The 18,520-nt window shown below is 41.4% G+C and overlaps 1 protein-coding gene across 1 annotated transcript in view; it reads left to right on the top strand.

Annotated features, from left to right (window-relative positions):
- The window catches only part of LOC125178631, a 73,317-nt gene that overhangs the window by 43,627 nt on the left and 11,170 nt on the right, over nucleotides 1–18,520 (top strand). Inside the window, exons 6-14 of the mRNA XM_047882847.1 lie at nucleotides 2,668–2,829; nucleotides 3,190–3,604; nucleotides 3,882–3,917; nucleotides 4,989–5,149; nucleotides 6,673–6,862; nucleotides 8,746–10,813; nucleotides 12,181–12,360; nucleotides 14,202–14,336; nucleotides 16,450–16,572. Of these exons, the coding sequence (XP_047738803.1) occupies nucleotides 2,668–2,829; nucleotides 3,190–3,604; nucleotides 3,882–3,917; nucleotides 4,989–5,149; nucleotides 6,673–6,862; nucleotides 8,746–10,813; nucleotides 12,181–12,360; nucleotides 14,202–14,336; nucleotides 16,450–16,572 (3,470 nt within the window). The remainder of the gene's footprint in view (nucleotides 1–2,667; nucleotides 2,830–3,189; nucleotides 3,605–3,881; nucleotides 3,918–4,988; nucleotides 5,150–6,672; nucleotides 6,863–8,745; nucleotides 10,814–12,180; nucleotides 12,361–14,201; nucleotides 14,337–16,449; nucleotides 16,573–18,520) is intronic.

The raw sequence follows: 18,520 nt of genomic DNA, 5'->3' as shown, positions 1-18,520 counted from the left end.
TTCTTGATCTATCGCGCCCTCCAAGCTTATTGAAATTTTTCACGTATGCGGTCAGTTATAGGAACAGTGTGGATGAAATGGAAGTATTGAGAACAGTTGTTTTCACATTCAATAGTTAGTAGCTCAAATCTTGTTATTAGCAAGATTTTGATATTTTTTACGGTGTACGGTTAAATTTTCGATTCATTTTTCCTGGAACTGAATTGTTTCGATTTATCAGTGTTGACGAAAAAAAATCGGAAAACTTCTGTAATAAACAGGCTTAACATATTTGTAATTTCCCATGACCAATGATTTGGCGTTGTTTTTAATTAATAGCTTCGTTATATGTTGATCCAAATTGATTTCTGGAAGACGGGCTGCCATTTCCTATTTTTAAATTTGCTAACGGGGGCCAATATATTTGCGAGTATAAAATTCCGTTCGCGTTGCATTGGTCACAAAGGGGGAATTTGCGCGAAGCTTGCTGTTTACCGTGCCCTCCTTCCCTCAGCTGCTGATTCTTCAGCTGCGGAAACTCGTTTGTTCTCATCGTCAGCTTCTGCCTCTTCACCTCCTTCTCCTCACCGACCTTCCATCTCGACCATCAAGCTCCTCAACGCAACTACCTACGAGACCATCGAGTGCTCCTCCGATACGAGTGAGGCGCAAGAGGATGGATCTATCAGAGGAGGCCTCTTCAGCGCCACCGCCTCTGAAACAGTCGACTCAGGCATCGGCAACGACGAAGTCGCATCAGAGTCAAGCATCACCTCCAGAGTTCTGGGATTTCGATCATCAGAGCTCAAGAGTAGTCTTTTCGAGTCCACCAATGATGAAGAGACTGCAAAGGCTCCGTCCAAAGAGTCGGATTCTGGATCCGCCTCTCGAGACCCTACCAACAAAGTTACGCTTATCACTTCCAGATTTTCGTCGTTGTCCCAACTTTCGGGGGATGAATCATCAGCGCAAAAACTTTCTCCTGAAGCTACTAGTCCTCCAATTTCAAACGCTGAGAAAGTCTTCAGTAATCCGCCTGAAGTGGTCAGTCCTGTTGTTGGCCATTTTAATATACGACTGCTCAAGGAAAATGCCATTCGTGAGATCGAAGGTTTGGATCCTTTGCCTTTTTCTCCTAATCATGAGGACTCGGCGTCAACGTGTAGTTTCCTCACGGTGTCTGGCTCTAGCGGTTATTTCTCTAAGGCTGGAACTGGTGAAGGATTCACGTCTCCCAAGTTTTCTCCGTCTGCTGATGCCTTCCTACAATCGGACGACACCGATGAATCCAAGATTAAACCTACGTCGAGTTCCTCGCCGCCGGAGAGGTTGTGCACAAAAACACAAACTACCGAGTCTTTCAAGCCTACTAGATTCTCTTTCTTAACAAAGGAGTACCTGCCTGCGGCATCTGCTAAGGATGTTGCTAGTCCTCCTAGTCTTCCAGCCACTCCAACGGAAGTTTGTGACGTGACGGTTGCCAGCACTGCACCATCTACCTCTAGTGACGAGTCCAGTGCCACTGTGATCACTTCCACAGCCATCCATAAGACCGTGACTCCTTTAGCCAAATCAAGATTCTTCCCATTTTTGAACGTTAACCGTGAAGAGGAGGAGACATTAGAGGAACCCGAACTCATATCACCCGAGGGTTCGGAAGAAAGTGAACTCACTCCGTCAGGTGAATGCTTCTGTTGTGTACAGCTAGCGCTGAAGGTGTCGACGGAAGGTAACGAACGTTCTTACGTCATCTATGCTCGAAACGTCAGCATGTTGGAGACGTCAACAACACTCTTCGTGTTAAATAGTTTGTTCCATCTGCAAATTAGTTAGGACGTCGGTTTGTTAGAATAGCCGTAGCTGGATAGCTCTTAGTTCCTCTCCTTTCTTCTTCTTTACGGCTTTGCCGTGCTCTCCTCTGAACTTGTTCACTAGCAACCTGTTGTCTCCCGTGGAGTAGAAATTCTTACCCTTAGTTGACGTATTCCTTGTGACGCTTCCCTGGAATGCATACCGCATCTTGTAAACCATAATTAATTTTTAGATCCATGTGCCTGCCTGCGACTTGTTTTGTTTTCCTTCCTTTGAATATTAAACTTTTCGGAGCAAACTTAGATGTTGTGTTTATTACTGTTGAAACAATGAATGTGTGTCATATGTTTTTAACAGTAGAATACATTTAAGTTTGCCCATTTTCTAACTTTCTGCCCCCATGATATACAGAGACCTTATTGAGGTTATTAAGAACTTCTGCACGTCCTGATGTCATTGCCGCTCAGTGTTCAAACTTGCCGGCAAATTTTTTTTTCAGTTTTCTGTTCGAGATTGTGCTCGCACTTATAAAGTTACCTTTCAGAACTTGCGCAACTCATTTTGATTGACCAATTTTGTGAATCTTGTCAAACGAATCACAATAAACAATAGTTTTAGTCGAATTAACTAACTATTAAATTGATTAAAAGCGAATAAATTTTATTCTAAAAAACGCTTTTGCTAGTTAGATTTGAAAAATCGTTAAGTGTTTCCACCGTCCTTAGACTCTTTGAAAATTTTCCCTTGTATAATGCAAAAGTTGTTAGTCTGACCAGTTATTCTGTAGTCTTTGCATCAAAACATTACCGTAGTTTAGGGTAGTGTAGTTGAATTATACTTCGTGTCTTTGGGACTGATCTGTCGAATTGTGCGCAGACTTGGAGGAGTCGGAAGCGAACGACCTGAAGCAGCGCCTCGACGCTCTCAACCATATCATGGAGCAGGACTTTTCTCCGCCCTCAGCCGCCTTCATGCCATCCGACCTCTCGCAAACTTACCTCATCGACGACGGTCTCAGCAACTCCGCTCCTCTTGTCTGTGAGTCTTCGCTCTTTTCTGTTCGGCTCGCTCCTCGCCTCTAAGGCGTGATGCTTAATAAAACGGTCTCGCATTCTGGATCCTCGTCTGCCGTTTTCTGGTTTAGTCTAAATCCTGAAAGGTGCCTTGCTGTTACATTTAAAACATCGCAATTTGGTTCCTTATTTGATTTGAACAAGTTGGGCAATCAGCCGTAAATAATTTTTTCCGACTTAGCCTTTATTGATAGTCGCTTATTTTCAAGGTTTGGGTACGAAACTCTCTAGTTTAAGTACCTCCTATTACCAAGACTATCGCTGACGTAACGCATTCAGGATAAATACCTAGCCAATATATAATTGACGTTTCCCTCTGTGGTAGCTCGGGTATCAGAAGACAGCGACTACACGAGCGACGTGAACTACCCCGTAGGCCAGCACCCGAACTCTTCAGCCTCGCACTTCTTGTCCACCGTCCATCAGACGTCCACTCCGCAGCTGTCGCTGACGTCCAGTAGAGAGAACTCCTACGAAGACGCCCAGATCGACCAGTCCATTGAGTCGTACAACGAATGCTACAACGATTACGACATGTCGCAGAACAACGATTACGACATGTCACAGCAGGAGCTGTACTACGACGCGGACGACGCTTTCGAAGGCGCCTACAGCGACTATCCCGAGGGGGACTATGAGTACGAGGACTCGGAGACGGTGCTCGATGGTGACGTCATGGAGACGTACGAGGAGGGCGACATGTCCTACAACAGCCGCCCCAACAACCGCAAGGACTACAGGTGATAACTTTTTAAAAGGTTCTTTGACCCTCTTTTGGCCGTTAGGCGTCGGATGGGCGTTTTAAATGTGGATGGGCGTGATGCACTGTTACTAGATTTTGGTGGTGACGTTAAAATTTCTTACTATTATTGTCCTTTAGAGTGAGCTGTGGAGGGTTATTTTTTACTTCAAATTGTACACTAGAAAAAACTTGTAGGAAGAAAAGGCATTGATTACACAAGTATGTTTTTATGGTGATGTTGAATTTGTGTTTTAAGCTCTTGCACTCTTCCACAGATACCCGGTGGAGGACTGGGACAATCCTTACATCAGGTGAGCAGAACCCAACTAATTATATCCTCTATGTGAAATATTTCTTTATGAATGTTGTATAATAACATATAAAAAGCAACAGTTTACGAATCTTCTAGCACGGTTTAATAATCATAATCGTACGCTCGCTGAAAACATTAATGTCCTGCTGACTGCAGCTAACACTTCTCGGATTTTTTTCTCAAGGTCCTGAACAGATTTTTTTGAATAAATTTAATATTTATTTGACATGAAAATTCAAACTCTGTAGTCTGGTCAGAAGAAGTCAAATATTTCAAGACTTTGCATAAGTAATTTGCATAAAATTCCATCGTCTGACACCGCGTCAATTATTTTTATCTTCATCATTATATTAATGAGTATCTCGCTCATCATTTCCTTTGATTTAAAAATTACGAGAAAATATCTGATCAATGTTGTCTTGAATTCAACTCATGCGTGGTAAGTTAGTTATTTTCCTTGTGTTCTCTTTAATATACAAACCTTATATAGTTTCTTGTTTGTATTATACTGTGTGTTGGAGTGGGGTTTTTCTGCTGAGTATTGAAAGAAACTATCAGGGCTTCATGATAATCCCATGTTGGTCATCTCATTAAAGTCAATTACAAATCAATTCATTAACGAGTTAATTATAAATTAATTTCTTTTACTTCGCAGTAAATAATATTCATGATGCATTCTGATACCAAGTGATATTTTCTTGATGTGAAACAAATTTTTCGTCTAGTTTCGTGCCAGTTTTACAGAGTTTCTCTCATTTACTTTCTATTTGTTTTTATGTAGCTAGCGTGGCCTGGGACTGCTACACTTACTAAGGATACTAAGCGGTTGACGCTACACTGTTCGAAAAAACGGTGAAAAAGAAACGTTCTTACCGGCGTTCTAGCAACCCTGTGAAAATAAACTGTTTCGCCGTTTTTTTTAGAGGATACTCGGGATTCTATTGTAAAATTGGAATAAAAACGGCAACAGGGTGTTTGTTTTCACTTGCCGGCCGGTTACTGAAACGCCGGTATATACGTAAATACCGTTTAACGGTGATTTCTCTAACGCAGCGTATCTTTTGTTCAGCCCCAGCGACCAGGTGCCACCCTACAACGACGTGCTTCTGGGCGACGAAGCAGAGGACGACGTCGACGACCTGCCTCTAGAAGACGATTTCGTGGACGACGTCGTGGACGACGTGAGAGACGCGTCGTCTCATGCCAACGGAAGAGGAAAACTTGCTCGTGGTCAGCACTATTGATAATTTGAAATAATATGTACTTATATGACTTGGGATTAACCGTTCACATTACGTTTCTGTAACCCACCTGACAAATTACATTGTAAAAATGAGCTATTTTCGTTGAATCAACATTTGGACTACGTTATTTTTACGTCAGTTGCCTGGTGGCATTTCAACTGTATGCACATCGCTAAGGATGCTTAATACGTTAACAGCCATGCTGCGTTGACCTGTACAAATTTCTAATCTTAATGTACCGAAGTCTGATCGCTCAGGGAGTTCACTTTGTAGAAAAATTCTCTTAAATCCTTAATTATATTGCGATTGCAGGGCTTAAGTCAAAAGTAACATCATGGAGTTGATTCTTTCCTAACACCTGCCTGGTCAAGGTAACGTTGATTTAAGAAGTTTCAATTCATCTTGAACGAGTCATTTGTTATTCATTCTTCCTTAGAAAAGGAAAACAGACCTGCTTTCAGTCGATCACATTCAAATCTCAGTGACCCTAGATCGTCATATATTCTGATATCGATCTTTTGTCACTATTATAGGTTTAGAGAAAATCTGTGTTCTAAACTGGCGCCCAGGTTATGCAAAAGCCAGTAAATTTTTCCTTATTTCTGTGCATTTATTAGAAGGTCCGATTTGGGTCCTTGACACTTGTGCTTTTTATTTAATTGCTTGTACTTGTGTCTCCATATCGGTAATCTCAAATCCTATAGCGAGTATCGTAAGTTGTAGATAGTTGCAGGTTTTGCGATGATTACAAGTTAAAACTGATACTACTTTCTTCGATGATTACTAGCTCGACAAGATCGTATATTATTTGTTTTTAGTCACGTATAACAGCTTGTGTTATTCGAGTTAGAATATTTCTATTGGCTGTGAGTTTAAATTTTGATAGCTATGAGGTCTGTAGGCTGAGAGTATGTCGCTGGTTCCATAGCTAAAGTGTTTAGAGTCATTGCGGCGTGAGTTGGCCGCAATGAAAGTGTTCCCTGCTGAACTTAAATTATTCTGAAGCATCCCTACATAACTTTAGATTTTATGAAGCATCCCTACAAACTTGAATTATTCTGAAGCCAAGGTAACAATGAAATTGTGTGCCTTCCATCCCGATAACTTACCGAGGCTTTTATTAGCTCTCTGTCGTTGAATTCACATAATTCTCCTATCCCGTATACCAGATTGTGATGGAATTAAGTTTATTTAATTTGTTGTCTCTAAGCAGTTCCAGTTCCTTGTTAATGCCATTTCTTGGGCATTTCCTCATTTATGGAAAAAGGCGCTATTGTGCTCGTCATGTCCGTCTGTCCGTGACTTCACATTTTCGTCGACGAGAAAATGCGCTATCTGTCACTCACTGCTGTGAGTACTGAGTTATATTTTTTTATTAGTTCAAACCGACGATCGCCATGCAATCTTTCATAATTTCCTCTTCGCGAATTTTCCAGGTTAACAAATGAATACATCAACACTCAGGTATGCATGCCATATAACAGAATTAATTTTCAAATTATTTTGTAGACACCCCTCGCGGCCGCAGCCTCAGAGTCTGTCAGAGTCTGCATCTGCACGCAGAGTCTGTCAGAGTCTGCATCTGCACGCAGAGTCTGTCAGAGTCTGCATCTGCACGCAGAGTCTATCAGAGTCTGCATCTGCACGCAGAGTCTGCATCTGCACGCAGAGTCTGCATCTGCGCGCAGAGTCTGTCAGAGTCTGCATCTGCACACAGAGTCTGTCATTTGCACGAGTCTTCACGTGCTTTTTGACGTGACCAAGCATTTCTTGGCCTTTAAATTAAGCGTCATCAATTACCGTTTTTTTGTTCATGCTCGACAATTAGTGATATGAGCTAACGGTGCAGCAAGAGAGCATTGTTCGGTTATGAACTAATTGAGAGTTCTACAGCCACGTTGCACTTGGGTGTGCTTGCAACTACTGCTCGTGTTGTGCTCACGTACGTCTCTGTGCACTCTACAAGTACTACTGCGCACACTACTGCGCATACTACTTCGTCTACTGCTATGTTACTTTGTCGACCGCTTCTTCTCTGACTCATGTGATGAGCTGCACAGTGAAGGCATGATGTCACTTGGTCTATTGGGGTTTGTTTCGAAAATCACAACTATCACGCAGAAAAAAGAATGGGTAAAATTATCTAAATAATGGCATTCTGTCTTTCCTAAAACACGAGTATTGATAGTGGTTGTAGCACTGGTTCGACCCTTTGCCGAGCAAACCTTGGACAGGATGAAAGCTCCCCTTTTCACGGAGAAAAATGTCATCGATTCTTGGAACAGTACTTGTGGTTTTACTATTTTTATATAATTTTATATTACTGAAAGAATTACGGTATTTTATCTTGGGAAAGAATTTGACAACGGTGACAACAATTAAATTCTTTCGCTTATTTGTTATATGTGGCGCTCTTTCATTCATCGTTGATGCTCACGATACGCAGATATATTGTAATTCCTAAATAATGTAAGCCGATTATGCGTTTTACTTTTTAAATGTTTTTTCTTCACTTTTAACCTGCTTAATCAAGATTTAAATGTGTTTTGATGGTGTAAGTTCTAGCGCACTCCTTGTGGTATCTAATTCTGTTAAGCTACCCAGTAGAAATTGATCTACGTAATGTTTAATGGCTTACGTTTGTCTTCCTCAAAGCATTCGTGTTTGCCAAAAATCCAAACTTAACTGCTGTAACTTGTAGCTCGTTCATGACTAATAATATGTGTCCTGGATACTTTTACACATCTAAAAGAGATTGACACAAGTTTTGTAGTTTATCCTTAAAAATTAAGGAAATCCTAAATACTCGTATTTACGACTTTTCGGTATTATACTTGATTACGTTAAGCGTTTTGAGTGTCTCAGTCTCGCGATGTAGTCGTTTGTGTGCTTTTTGTGTAGTCCTGAATATTTCAGCGTCAGCTGCGTCGTTTGATGTAATTGCTAATATTTTTGTGCGAGTTTTTGGAAAATAGTGGACAGTTTTGGACGTGCAATTTTGTGGAGATTTCCACGTAGTTAACTTGAAGTTTTTACAGAGATATCATTCAATTTTTATCTAAGTTTGAGATATAACCGTCAAGTATGAATGAGAATCTCAACTCTACAACTTATGAGTGTTTTTTGTTCGTAAGATAAGGAAATGAAATCACTTCTAATTTTTTATCAGTTGATCCCAGACTTTCGGTGTCTACCTTAATTTACATTTTTCTGTTCCGTTTTTCCGAGGACCTAGACTATTTTCCGATTAGATATTGTTTCAGTTTAACGTCCAGTCAAACGTCAACTTATTACTAGAGAAAGCAACTCTATAGTCTTTCATTCAGAATGTGATTGTTAAGCTCGTTTACCCGGTGTTTACAATCAGGCTAAATTTTAGCTCATAAATTGAGTGGACATAAAACAAACCTTGTATTTTTGCTAACTACTACCAGCTGAGACGTATTCACTGATTCAGCATTAAATGAGTGCATTAAGAAAATGGGTGAAAATTATTATTTTCATTTATTATCACTATTATTATATTATTCCGATTATTATTACTCATCATTAGTAAGCTGGTTGACGAAACTCATATTGCAGAGACGCCAAGGTCACCATGAACGGTGAGGTGCTCAAGGCTGACACCGGCGATACCTTCGACTTCGGTGGCGTCGAACACTCGTACGGCGAGTACAACGATGAGGGATACCAGAACGACAAGCATCATGATGAGTACCATAGACAGCAAGGTGACTACGAGCAACAAGACGACTACGAGCAGCAAGGTGACTACGACCAGCAGGATGATTACAAACAGCAAGGTGATTACAAACAGCAAGGTGACTACGAGCACCAGGATGATTACAAACAGCAAGGTGATTACAAACAGCAAGACGATTACAAGCAGCAAGAAAACTACGATCAATATTATAATTACGATTACCAGTCTGAAAAGTACAATGAAACGAACCAAGAAGATTATGAAGGCTGGTATGATGATTGCGAAAAAAATTTCGGATACTATGACGAAGCCGGGAACTATATTTACTACGAAGATGCTAGCTACCAGTACAGCAGTGAAGAATTGAGTGCTGCTGGCGACGGTGCTGGCAAAGATGCGTACGAGGCAACTCCTCTCATCACGTCCATCGTCACAACAACAAAATCAACTGTGACGACCACAACTGCGGCTTCCTCCGCAGCTACTTCAGCAACCGCTGCAGCTTCAAAACTCCTGAGTTTCGGCAGCCAAGTGACGTCGTCTTTCAAAGCCCCCCAGTTAACGTCACAGGCCAAGCCAGAGAGTGGGACCACTGCTGCCGGACTCTTCAACAAACTATCAACTTCGCAAATGATCCCCAAACTCGGCGCAAAAGTGAGCACAGCTTCGTCGACGTCAGGTTCTCAGCAGTCCAACAAGTTCTTCTCTGGTCTTCCTTCCATTGCCAAACCGAACCTGTCGACGACCTTCCCGAAGCCTTCCATTTTCTCGAGCCAACCGAAAACACCACAGCAGCTGCAAGAAGAACAGGAGAAGAAAGCCGAGCAGGAAAGAGTTCAGCGCGAGAAAAAGATGCTCGAAGAGCAGAAAGCGCTTGAGAAAAAACGCAGGGAGGAAGAAGAAAAGCAGCTAAAGTTGCAGCAGGAGCAAATGAAACGAGAAGAGAAATTATTACAAGAGCAGCAAAAGAAAGAGCAGCAGCTGATAGAACAACGTCAGCGTGAATTGGAGCAGCAGCAGAAGCAGCAGCAGATGGAGCTCGACGCGCAGTACAACGTTCAGTACCAAGGACAGCCGACGTGGCCAGAAGGATATTTCCTGGACGAACACGGCTACATGTACGACGAGTACGGCAACCCTCTGACCGAAGAGCAGCAGTACGCTGTCATGCAGCAGGCTCAGCAGACGCTTGCGTTCTCCGAGGAGGAGGAGGAAAAATACCTCAGAGAACAGGAGGAATTGTTGCGGCGACAGCAGCAAGAGCTCGAAGCGGCAGCCTCGATGTCGTCTGAACTGGAATCCAAACTCGGTTCTGACGTTGCCCAACAGCAACATCAGCAGGAGAAAGAGCGGCTAGAAGAGCAACATGCTCAGGAACAGTTTCAGTTGCAACAGCAACAATCGCAAGAGCAGCAGTTGGAACAACAACAGCAGTTGCAGTTGCATCTGCATCAACAACAGCAACAGCATCAGCAGGAGTTGGAACAGCAGCAGAAAGCAGCACAAGCTGCTGCCTCCAAAGCCCAGCCCACCAGAAGCAGCTTTGGCCTCTTCGGCGGAGGCAGCGGCAAGCCCGGTAAAAGCGGCGGCCTCTTCGGTGGCTTGTCGGGCCTGACGTCTAAAGTGAGTGACACTCTGAACACGGCAGTGAAGGAAGTATCAGCTGTCGCTGCCCAGACCGCCTCCGCTGCTGCCCAGCAGGCAAACAAAACTGCCGCTGGCAAGGCAAGCGCTGCTGGGCAACTGGGCAAGCCTGCTGGGGCTGTGCCCTCTAAAGATGCTGCCCCTGTTGTGGCTGAAGCCCCTGTTGGAAACTCAACCGGGGCTCGCCTGCAGCTCAAGAAGCAGGAGAGCGTAAGCAGCGAACATATGCCCTCTGATGAGTCTGAGGGTCGTGCTGCCCTTACCAGCGCCCCTCTCATCCACGGCTCTGAGTCTGCTGATCAGGTGAGTCATAACGAAGGCTTATCTTTTGAATTTTTTTTTCAGTTATGGATTTTATTCTAAGGGAGGATTTTTCTTAATTTTAAATCCAGCTGATGGTAAAGGTTAACAGGAGCGGGATTTTAGTTCGTTTGTAATTTTGTTCGTGCTTTTTTCTTTGATATGTTGATGGTTGTTGCAAAGCCGTAGTTTATTGAAGTGAGACCATAATTCAAACAATAGTTTTTTGTTGTGTTTGCTTTACAAGGGAATTCGAAGAGTTACTTAACATGTGCATTGGAAGATGTCTTGTAGGAAACATTTAAACGTGTGCATCACGTGGTTAGGTTGCAGGCTTTGATTCATTGACAGTTTTTGGTTTCAAGTGTCTTTGAAATTTTGGTGTCAGTAGAGTTAATCGATAACTAAAGCACGGTAGGAGTACTAGATGCAGTGATATTATTGAAGAACAATTCAGTTATTGATTTAAAGTGACAGGTAAGCAGTCATTCTGGTTCAGGCGCTTCTTCGATGCGGCAGTGAGAATCTCGCGTTCGTAGCTACCCAAATATTCTTAATTGTAGCGTTATAATACATTTCATAATTAGAGAAAAATTCAAATTTTAACCTAATTTATTGATTATTATGATATTGAATGAAAGGCAAATTTTGAGAAACTAATTTGGATGGCAGTCTCATTAATCGCTTATACTGCCAATAAAAAAAGATGACACTTATTTAAAAATAGAAGCTTGATTTATCGCCTAAAAAGTAAAACAAGGAAGAGTGACGCTTATCAAAGAAATTTATTAAGATTTAAGTCGTTTTCTATAATAAAAATTTATATTTATTGCAAATAAGTTTTGGTAAAAAGAATGCCATTTCTATTTAAGTTTTTTAGAGTTTTGTTTCTATAGTTGTCTATACTAGATACAATAATAGGGTCAACAAGTCGTAGAATTTGTCCTAGTGAAAGGTTTGCAAAATCTGGTGACGCGTTACGGTATGAATAATCAAGCTGAAGATGATTATCTACGGTTTAAATAATCATCTACAGGACATAAATAATCATCTTCTGGGTATAAATAATCTAGCAGTTGAGTAAACGAGGTGCTCATAGGATGGCTGCAGGTACATGTCTAATTGAAGAAGTGAAAGAAATAAGAGTGTACTTCATTCTGTGCTTGTACTTGTATGATGTGTACTTCTACTTCAGTACTTGTACAGTCCATTGGACTGTTGCAATAGGCGAGTGAAGTTTCAGAGCGCGTTGAGATTCGGTTGATTGGTTGTTAAGGTTTGGATTTTTTATTGATTTTGATTTAATTGAAAGGAAATAGATATACGACTTATTGCAAGTAGTGGCACTAAATTCAGTTATTTCATTGCAGTCGCTGCGGCTGCAGGGAAGCTACGATACGGCGACGGGGGGCGACCGCACCCCTGGACACCCCGAGAGCTTCGAGACAGCGCCCGAGACGTCGGTCTTCGGGGACTCGGGCGATAAGCAGAAACCTGAGTTTTATCAGGACCTTTATTATGATGCGGAGGGTAGACGTTATGATCAGAGCGTGAGTAGCGCGTATATCTTAATTTTAATATTGCTGTTCTGGAGGAACATTGTGACTTTTGTTAACACTCGTTTGCTCTTCACTCTTGCGCACGCGCGGATTGGCGTTGTGTTTTACCCTTTCATTTCCACGTGCATTGTTCTGATAATGCCCTATAGTGCATATAGCGTCTATGGCCAGCCATGGACGTAGTGAAGACATACCCTATATAGTGCATATATCGTCTATGGCCAGCTGTAAACGTAGTGATAAGGGATGATGTTTATTTCTTCTCAGCCCCTAGGTATGATTTCACCAGCATTCGCAGCCTTGTTCCGAATTTACCTTCCAGATTTATAAGCATGTTGAGACCTATTCATCGTTGTGCCACAACGGTCACACTCACCTCGGACTCTTCAATTTTAGACGTTTATTCTGATTGACACTTCACATTATTAATCCCCTGTGACGTAATCACGACGAAAAGTATGTCGGCTCGGGACTGTGAACGATGATGAGCTAGTGACACAAACCCTACCAAATTAAAAACAATTTTAAGGTACAGTCGCCAAGTAGAGACATGGAAAATTGCTTTAGTGTTTTAAGATAAAATTCGTAATTTTAGTATTTTTTAAGTTGGCCTATTAATGAGTTTGCAATTGTTCCTCTGCCATTCTGACCCACACCCGCTAGTTTAACCTTTGTTCTATTAACCATTAGATAAATTTGTACAAAGTCACAATATATTAATTAGGCAGAGCGTATTAGTATGGACGAAATGGAGAGCTCATTCATGGAAAATATATTTCTATGTCAGGCGACGAGGTCACCTTATGCAGTGACCCGGGTGAATAAAGTCATGTTTATAACAAGCGTTACTTATAACTATTGCCATTCTCCTGATAACTAATTCGTCACTAAAATGCTACTGGAGCTGGCACAGATATAACTTAATGGATATATCTTTTAGTTTTCTTCGTTTGATTATTAATTGTAAAACAAATCACGCGTATCAGCTACTGTCCTACTTATTACTTTTCAAAAAAATTCAGTCCACGTAATCTATATTTTAGCAAATTCATAATTTGTACATTGGAAAATCGATATCCAACAATATGTAGTCGAGAAGAAAAAACCTTTGCAGTCAATAATTTACTTATGACATTGCCCAGCAAAATGATTGAGTGTATTATTTGAAACTAGAAGTTAAGCGTATTTTTGTACAGGAAGGAATGTAACACCTGAATATTTCCCCATTCCTCACGTGCATTCTTTGCGTGGTATAAATATCGACTGTACAGTTCCGTGACTGACGTATTTTGCTTGGAGGTAAAAGCTGCCATAGCTTTAATTTTTTCCACATTAAACAGATAACGTATATGCTTTTTGCCTGCACATTTTCACGACATTAGCCACTTGTTCAATGCCTTGCGCCCTTGCATTATTACGAGACGCTCTCAACTCATCCGCCGCGTCGCCGAACCACATTTCCTTTTTTGGAAACTTTCAGAGGAATCGGTGAATTAATGAATTAATAGTATTTGTTGTATCGTTATAGCGCTGTGCTACCAGAGAATTTAGCCGTTTCGAACATTAATCTTTCCATATATCGATTCTCTGTAATTCCCAGTTTACGAAGCCAAATTTTCGTCAAATCATCGTATCTTAAAGGGAAGCTTTCGCATTGAATCTAGGGTCACGCGTGAATATTGAATATTACGCGTGAAATGTGGTGTCGGTGTAGCGGCTGGATGGGTAGTTTAATAGATGCAATCGTTAGCTCTGGCTGGTCTCTACCTACACGCTGGTAGGTTCTTACCTGTGATGATGGATTACCTGAGCGTTAGTGTCTTGCCTCAAAGGAGTCCTTCTACGGCGACTTCTACTCAGACCCTCGCTTCTATAACCACTTCTTGGGTCTAGAGCGGCTGGACGAAGACGATGGATCATCAAGTATCCACGATACCGAGCACGGCTTCTCTAGAGTCCCGTCACAGGTGAGGAGGAAGAGAACGATCGTTTGTCGGACCACCTCCTCTCTGCCTGTCCCTCACGCCCTCCGTATTTCTAATTCCCTCCGTCTCTCTTCCTCCATCCGTGCCTATTCTTACGTTCGTGCCTCTTTATACGTCCGTGTCTCTTATAATCGTCCATCCTCCGTGTTCCTTGTAACCGTTAATCATGACTTTTCCTGCTTTCAATGGTGCCTACTTCCGTGGCTTTTCCCCATTCTGCCACCGCTAAATGTTATTGTGAAATAAAGTTCCTGAACCTAATTGAAATAGGACTCCAAAGACAACTGCCAATTTATTATGAACGTCAAATTAAATTGTTACGATATTTTTGGACTAGCAACTCGCATGGCGTACTGAGAATCTCAGTCAATGACCGTTGCTGTGCAAAGACGTCGCTAGATACAAATGCTACATTTGATAGACTCGCATCATCCGAGGTGTTCAGTGACAAGTTTAATTCGGTTTATTGTTGTTTGAGGACGAAAAATTGTCCACGCAAAGTGAAGATGAGGTTATGTTCCGCCACCAAACATTTTTATCTTTGGTTGTTGAGAGAAATGAAAAAAAAACAAGATGAGACGAATCCATGTAAAAAATTTGGTTTATTATGAAAATTTGGTCGTGGGTTGGTGTTAGTATGCAGAGTTATACAAAGTTAGAACGATCTTAACTCGTACAATCAGTTATGAGCTGCATGAGGGCGGCCTTTGGGTGGCGGATGAATGCCTCTACGCTTGACCACCTTTAATGAGAAAGATGTCAAGAGTCTGCCTCTTGCGTCTTAACTATAGTGTCCTGAACTCTCAATGTTATTTTATATGATTTCCATAGTTTGTCGCCAATTCACCATCTTCGGAGGTAAGATGCTTACTGTCTCGCTCTTGCTTTTCTCCACTGCTTTACAAATTTCTTATCATACAAGATAGGACGTAATTCATCCTATCCTTGGTAGAAATAGAATTAACTTAGTTGAAGCAGGTGCCATGAAAGGACAGGTGTGCCTGTTGTCTAACTATTTTGATAACAATTATATTGAATCGAATTAACTCGCATTATTCTTTTAATTATCCGAGCTCTCGATATTGTCCTCAGCATCTCCTTTCAATCTCATTAGTTTCAAGTGTGATATGGACATTTTTTTCGTTTTGTCTTCCGACTTGTTGTGCATTCATTTAATTTGGCTCCTTTGGTAAAGTAGGGAAGGACAGATGTGCGTAGAGCTCGGTGTTTCTGCTCATATCAACGCTCAACTTTTAATCTAGGATCGCTCGTCTTGCCCACTAAATTCTAGTAACTCGATATGGTTGGGTGTTTCTATTTCATGCTTTATGCTATTATAATTATATGCTCAGTCAGCCAGAGTCGTGCGGGCTTGCTGCTGTAATGTTATTTTTCTCTAACCCTAGCAGATCATTTTGAAATTACAGCGTCTCGAAATTATTTATTTTGTTTACCTAATTTTTAGATGTACAAGTACCTATGACTGAACGGCCAAATAGTGACTAACTGACATTTCTTCTTGTGTTTTATATTTTTAAAATTAGGCGAATCTAAGTTTTATCTATCCAAGTTTCTTTGGACATCCCGCTGAAGCGAGAATAATATAAGAGCTTATTTCTTTTCTTGCGATCAAACTCGAAGAACTGCACATGATTTTATAAGTACGTGTTATCTCTTCACGTGAAACTAGAAATTTACCAGAAATTTTTATCTAAATGAACTAAAATTTAATCTGAACATCAGTGAAAGATTTCGCGTAAGTACATCGTTACTGATACCGATGATTTCCGCTCACAGGGTATATGTCGTAGGGCGCATAAAAGGTATATATTTTCTATTAATGTGCAGCTAGCTTAATATATACTATTGACCCCTGGGTATCTTACAGGTTATATGTCTTAGGGCGCGTATAAGGTATATATTTTCTAGTAATGTGTAGCAAGCGTAATATATACTATCGAACTATAGGTATCTTACAGGGTATATGTCGTAGGGCGCGTATAAGGTATATATTTTCTATTAATGTGTAGCAAGCATAATATATGCTATTGAACTATAGTTATCCCTGTGATTTAAGAGATTGCTGACTGTGCAGTCGTCCGAGGAACATCCGTACCGCCTGCCCGACGGCACGTACGGTCCTGAGTACGACAGCGGCAGCGAGGGTAGGGAGGCCATCAACTCTCGCATCGAGCCTTACCCTGGTGACCTGACCAAGGTGAGGGTACGCGGGGGCATCGGGTCAGAGGGTACGCTGGTGCACCTGGTCAGAGGGTACGCTGGGGCATCGGGTCACTACCCGATGGGTCAGAGTATCGGGTCAGAGGGTACGCTGGGGCATCGGGTAGTGTATCAGAGGGTACGTCGGGGTATCGGATAGAGTACCAAGGTGAGGGTACGCCGGGCATCGGATAGAGTACTAAGTAATGTGAGGGGTGACGGCAGCATCGGGTAGAGTACCTCACGGTCCTGTCAGGGATCTGGATATCCTTTGTACCTAGCAAATCTAGGAATTCACCATGTATAGTTCTGAAGCTTGTTATCCTCTCAGTACAGTGCCCAGTGCTGTCCAGTTCTGAACTGCTTTTGGTAATCCTTACTAATTTTGGGCGTCTCAGTTCTGTAAGCGGTGATCATGTTTGCTTTGTGTCCAGTTTTCTACCTGGTTTTGTACTGCAGTTTTTTGCTACTTCAGTTTTGGTTGGCACATTCATGATTAAGATTTATTGGCTTAAGTTTTATCTAGAAAAGACTGGATAGAAATGAGCACTATTTATAGGCAATGCCTATCCCTTAATATACGTATATGACCACAATGGAAGAAAATTAACTGCTCCACAATGATACGAAGTGGTAGTGAGTAACTGAGACCAGCATAGAGTAATATTACATCATCACGCACATATTCCAGTGTTTTCACAATCAACATTCAATGCCAGTTTTAATCTATTGGTAAAATGGTGTGGTTTTAATACAATCAAGTGCTTACTGTCTTAATATATCGAAATAAATAAATAGTTCGACGTCAACATGGGGTGATAATTCAATAGATCTTTTTCAGTTCAGGGCATACGAAGGGGAGATCCAATGGGAGTTCGGAGGGATTGCAGAGGGCATTAAATGAGCGTTCGTTTGGGGTTAAGCGAGAGCAATCTTGTGGTGATCGGTAATTTCTAATATGGAATGTAGTCTAGTTTGACTTTGACTACGGCTAATGTTAGATATGGTGATTGGAGATCCACCGACAAGCACAACAATGCATTAGAGGTAAGTATTAAACCCCTTAACTCCTCGCAGATAAACTCGCCGGCAATGTTACCACAGTCGTAATGTCGCTCATACAACGCTCGATTTTTTTTTTGTTTTAGCCCATGCATATTATGCGACAAATTACTTGTTCTCGTCTATTTTCTCCAGCAATTCATCCATCAATTGATTCACAAAATTATAAATATTCCTGCAGTAAGAAGTGAAAGGGTTTTTGCAAGGTTTTCTTTGTTAATGCTGCACACAGCAGCGTAGAATATATGAAATTATTCATGCACAAGTAAGCTACTGAAGCGATGAAGTGTTGTACATACGTACACCTTTTTGATTGTGGAATAACAATTTGGATTAGAGTTTAAAGGTTTCATTATTTAAGTGTTCAACGTGACAGCGAGCAAAATCCAGAGCAATTAAAAAAAGTCAAGACCTTTAGATGCTTGAATTCAATCAGAATCACTCTAAGATTTATCAAAGAACGGCGGCCTGTCTGGTTCTCTTCCGATTGTTGACGCCTCTCAGGGCTTCCCTTTTCCAAAAAGTCGTTTAGCTCTTCCGAAGTCTTCAGCCAACTTTTACATATTGTTACTCCCACGCGTCTTGCACGATATCGGCGCTTTTCCAGCGGTCCCTATGATAGACCATTGTTTTCATACTGTATATATTTGTTATATTATGGAATACATGTAATTCCCGACTTGCCTTCATGTAAATCAAAAGAAGAGCCTGAAGTTTTAACAAATCCGAAATCTTGTTAGCCACACAATGTTATTAAGTCGTCAAAAACAGTCGGTACTGTGTCGAGTTTCGAAACTGACCCCTCTTAAGCGTCATTCGATCTAATGCATTTGAATGTACAAAATTGTACAAAGCGAAATCCACAGCACATATACTGAGCACAA

The sequence above is a fragment of the Hyalella azteca genome, unplaced genomic scaffold (assembly GCF_000764305.2).
Source record: "Hyalella azteca isolate HAZT.00-mixed unplaced genomic scaffold, Hazt_2.0.2 contig11462, whole genome shotgun sequence".
In the NCBI taxonomy this organism is placed as follows: Eukaryota; Metazoa; Arthropoda; class Malacostraca; order Amphipoda; family Hyalellidae; genus Hyalella; species Hyalella azteca.
Note: the sequence above shows the minus strand (reverse complement) of the source record. Positions and strands in the feature narration are given on the sequence as shown.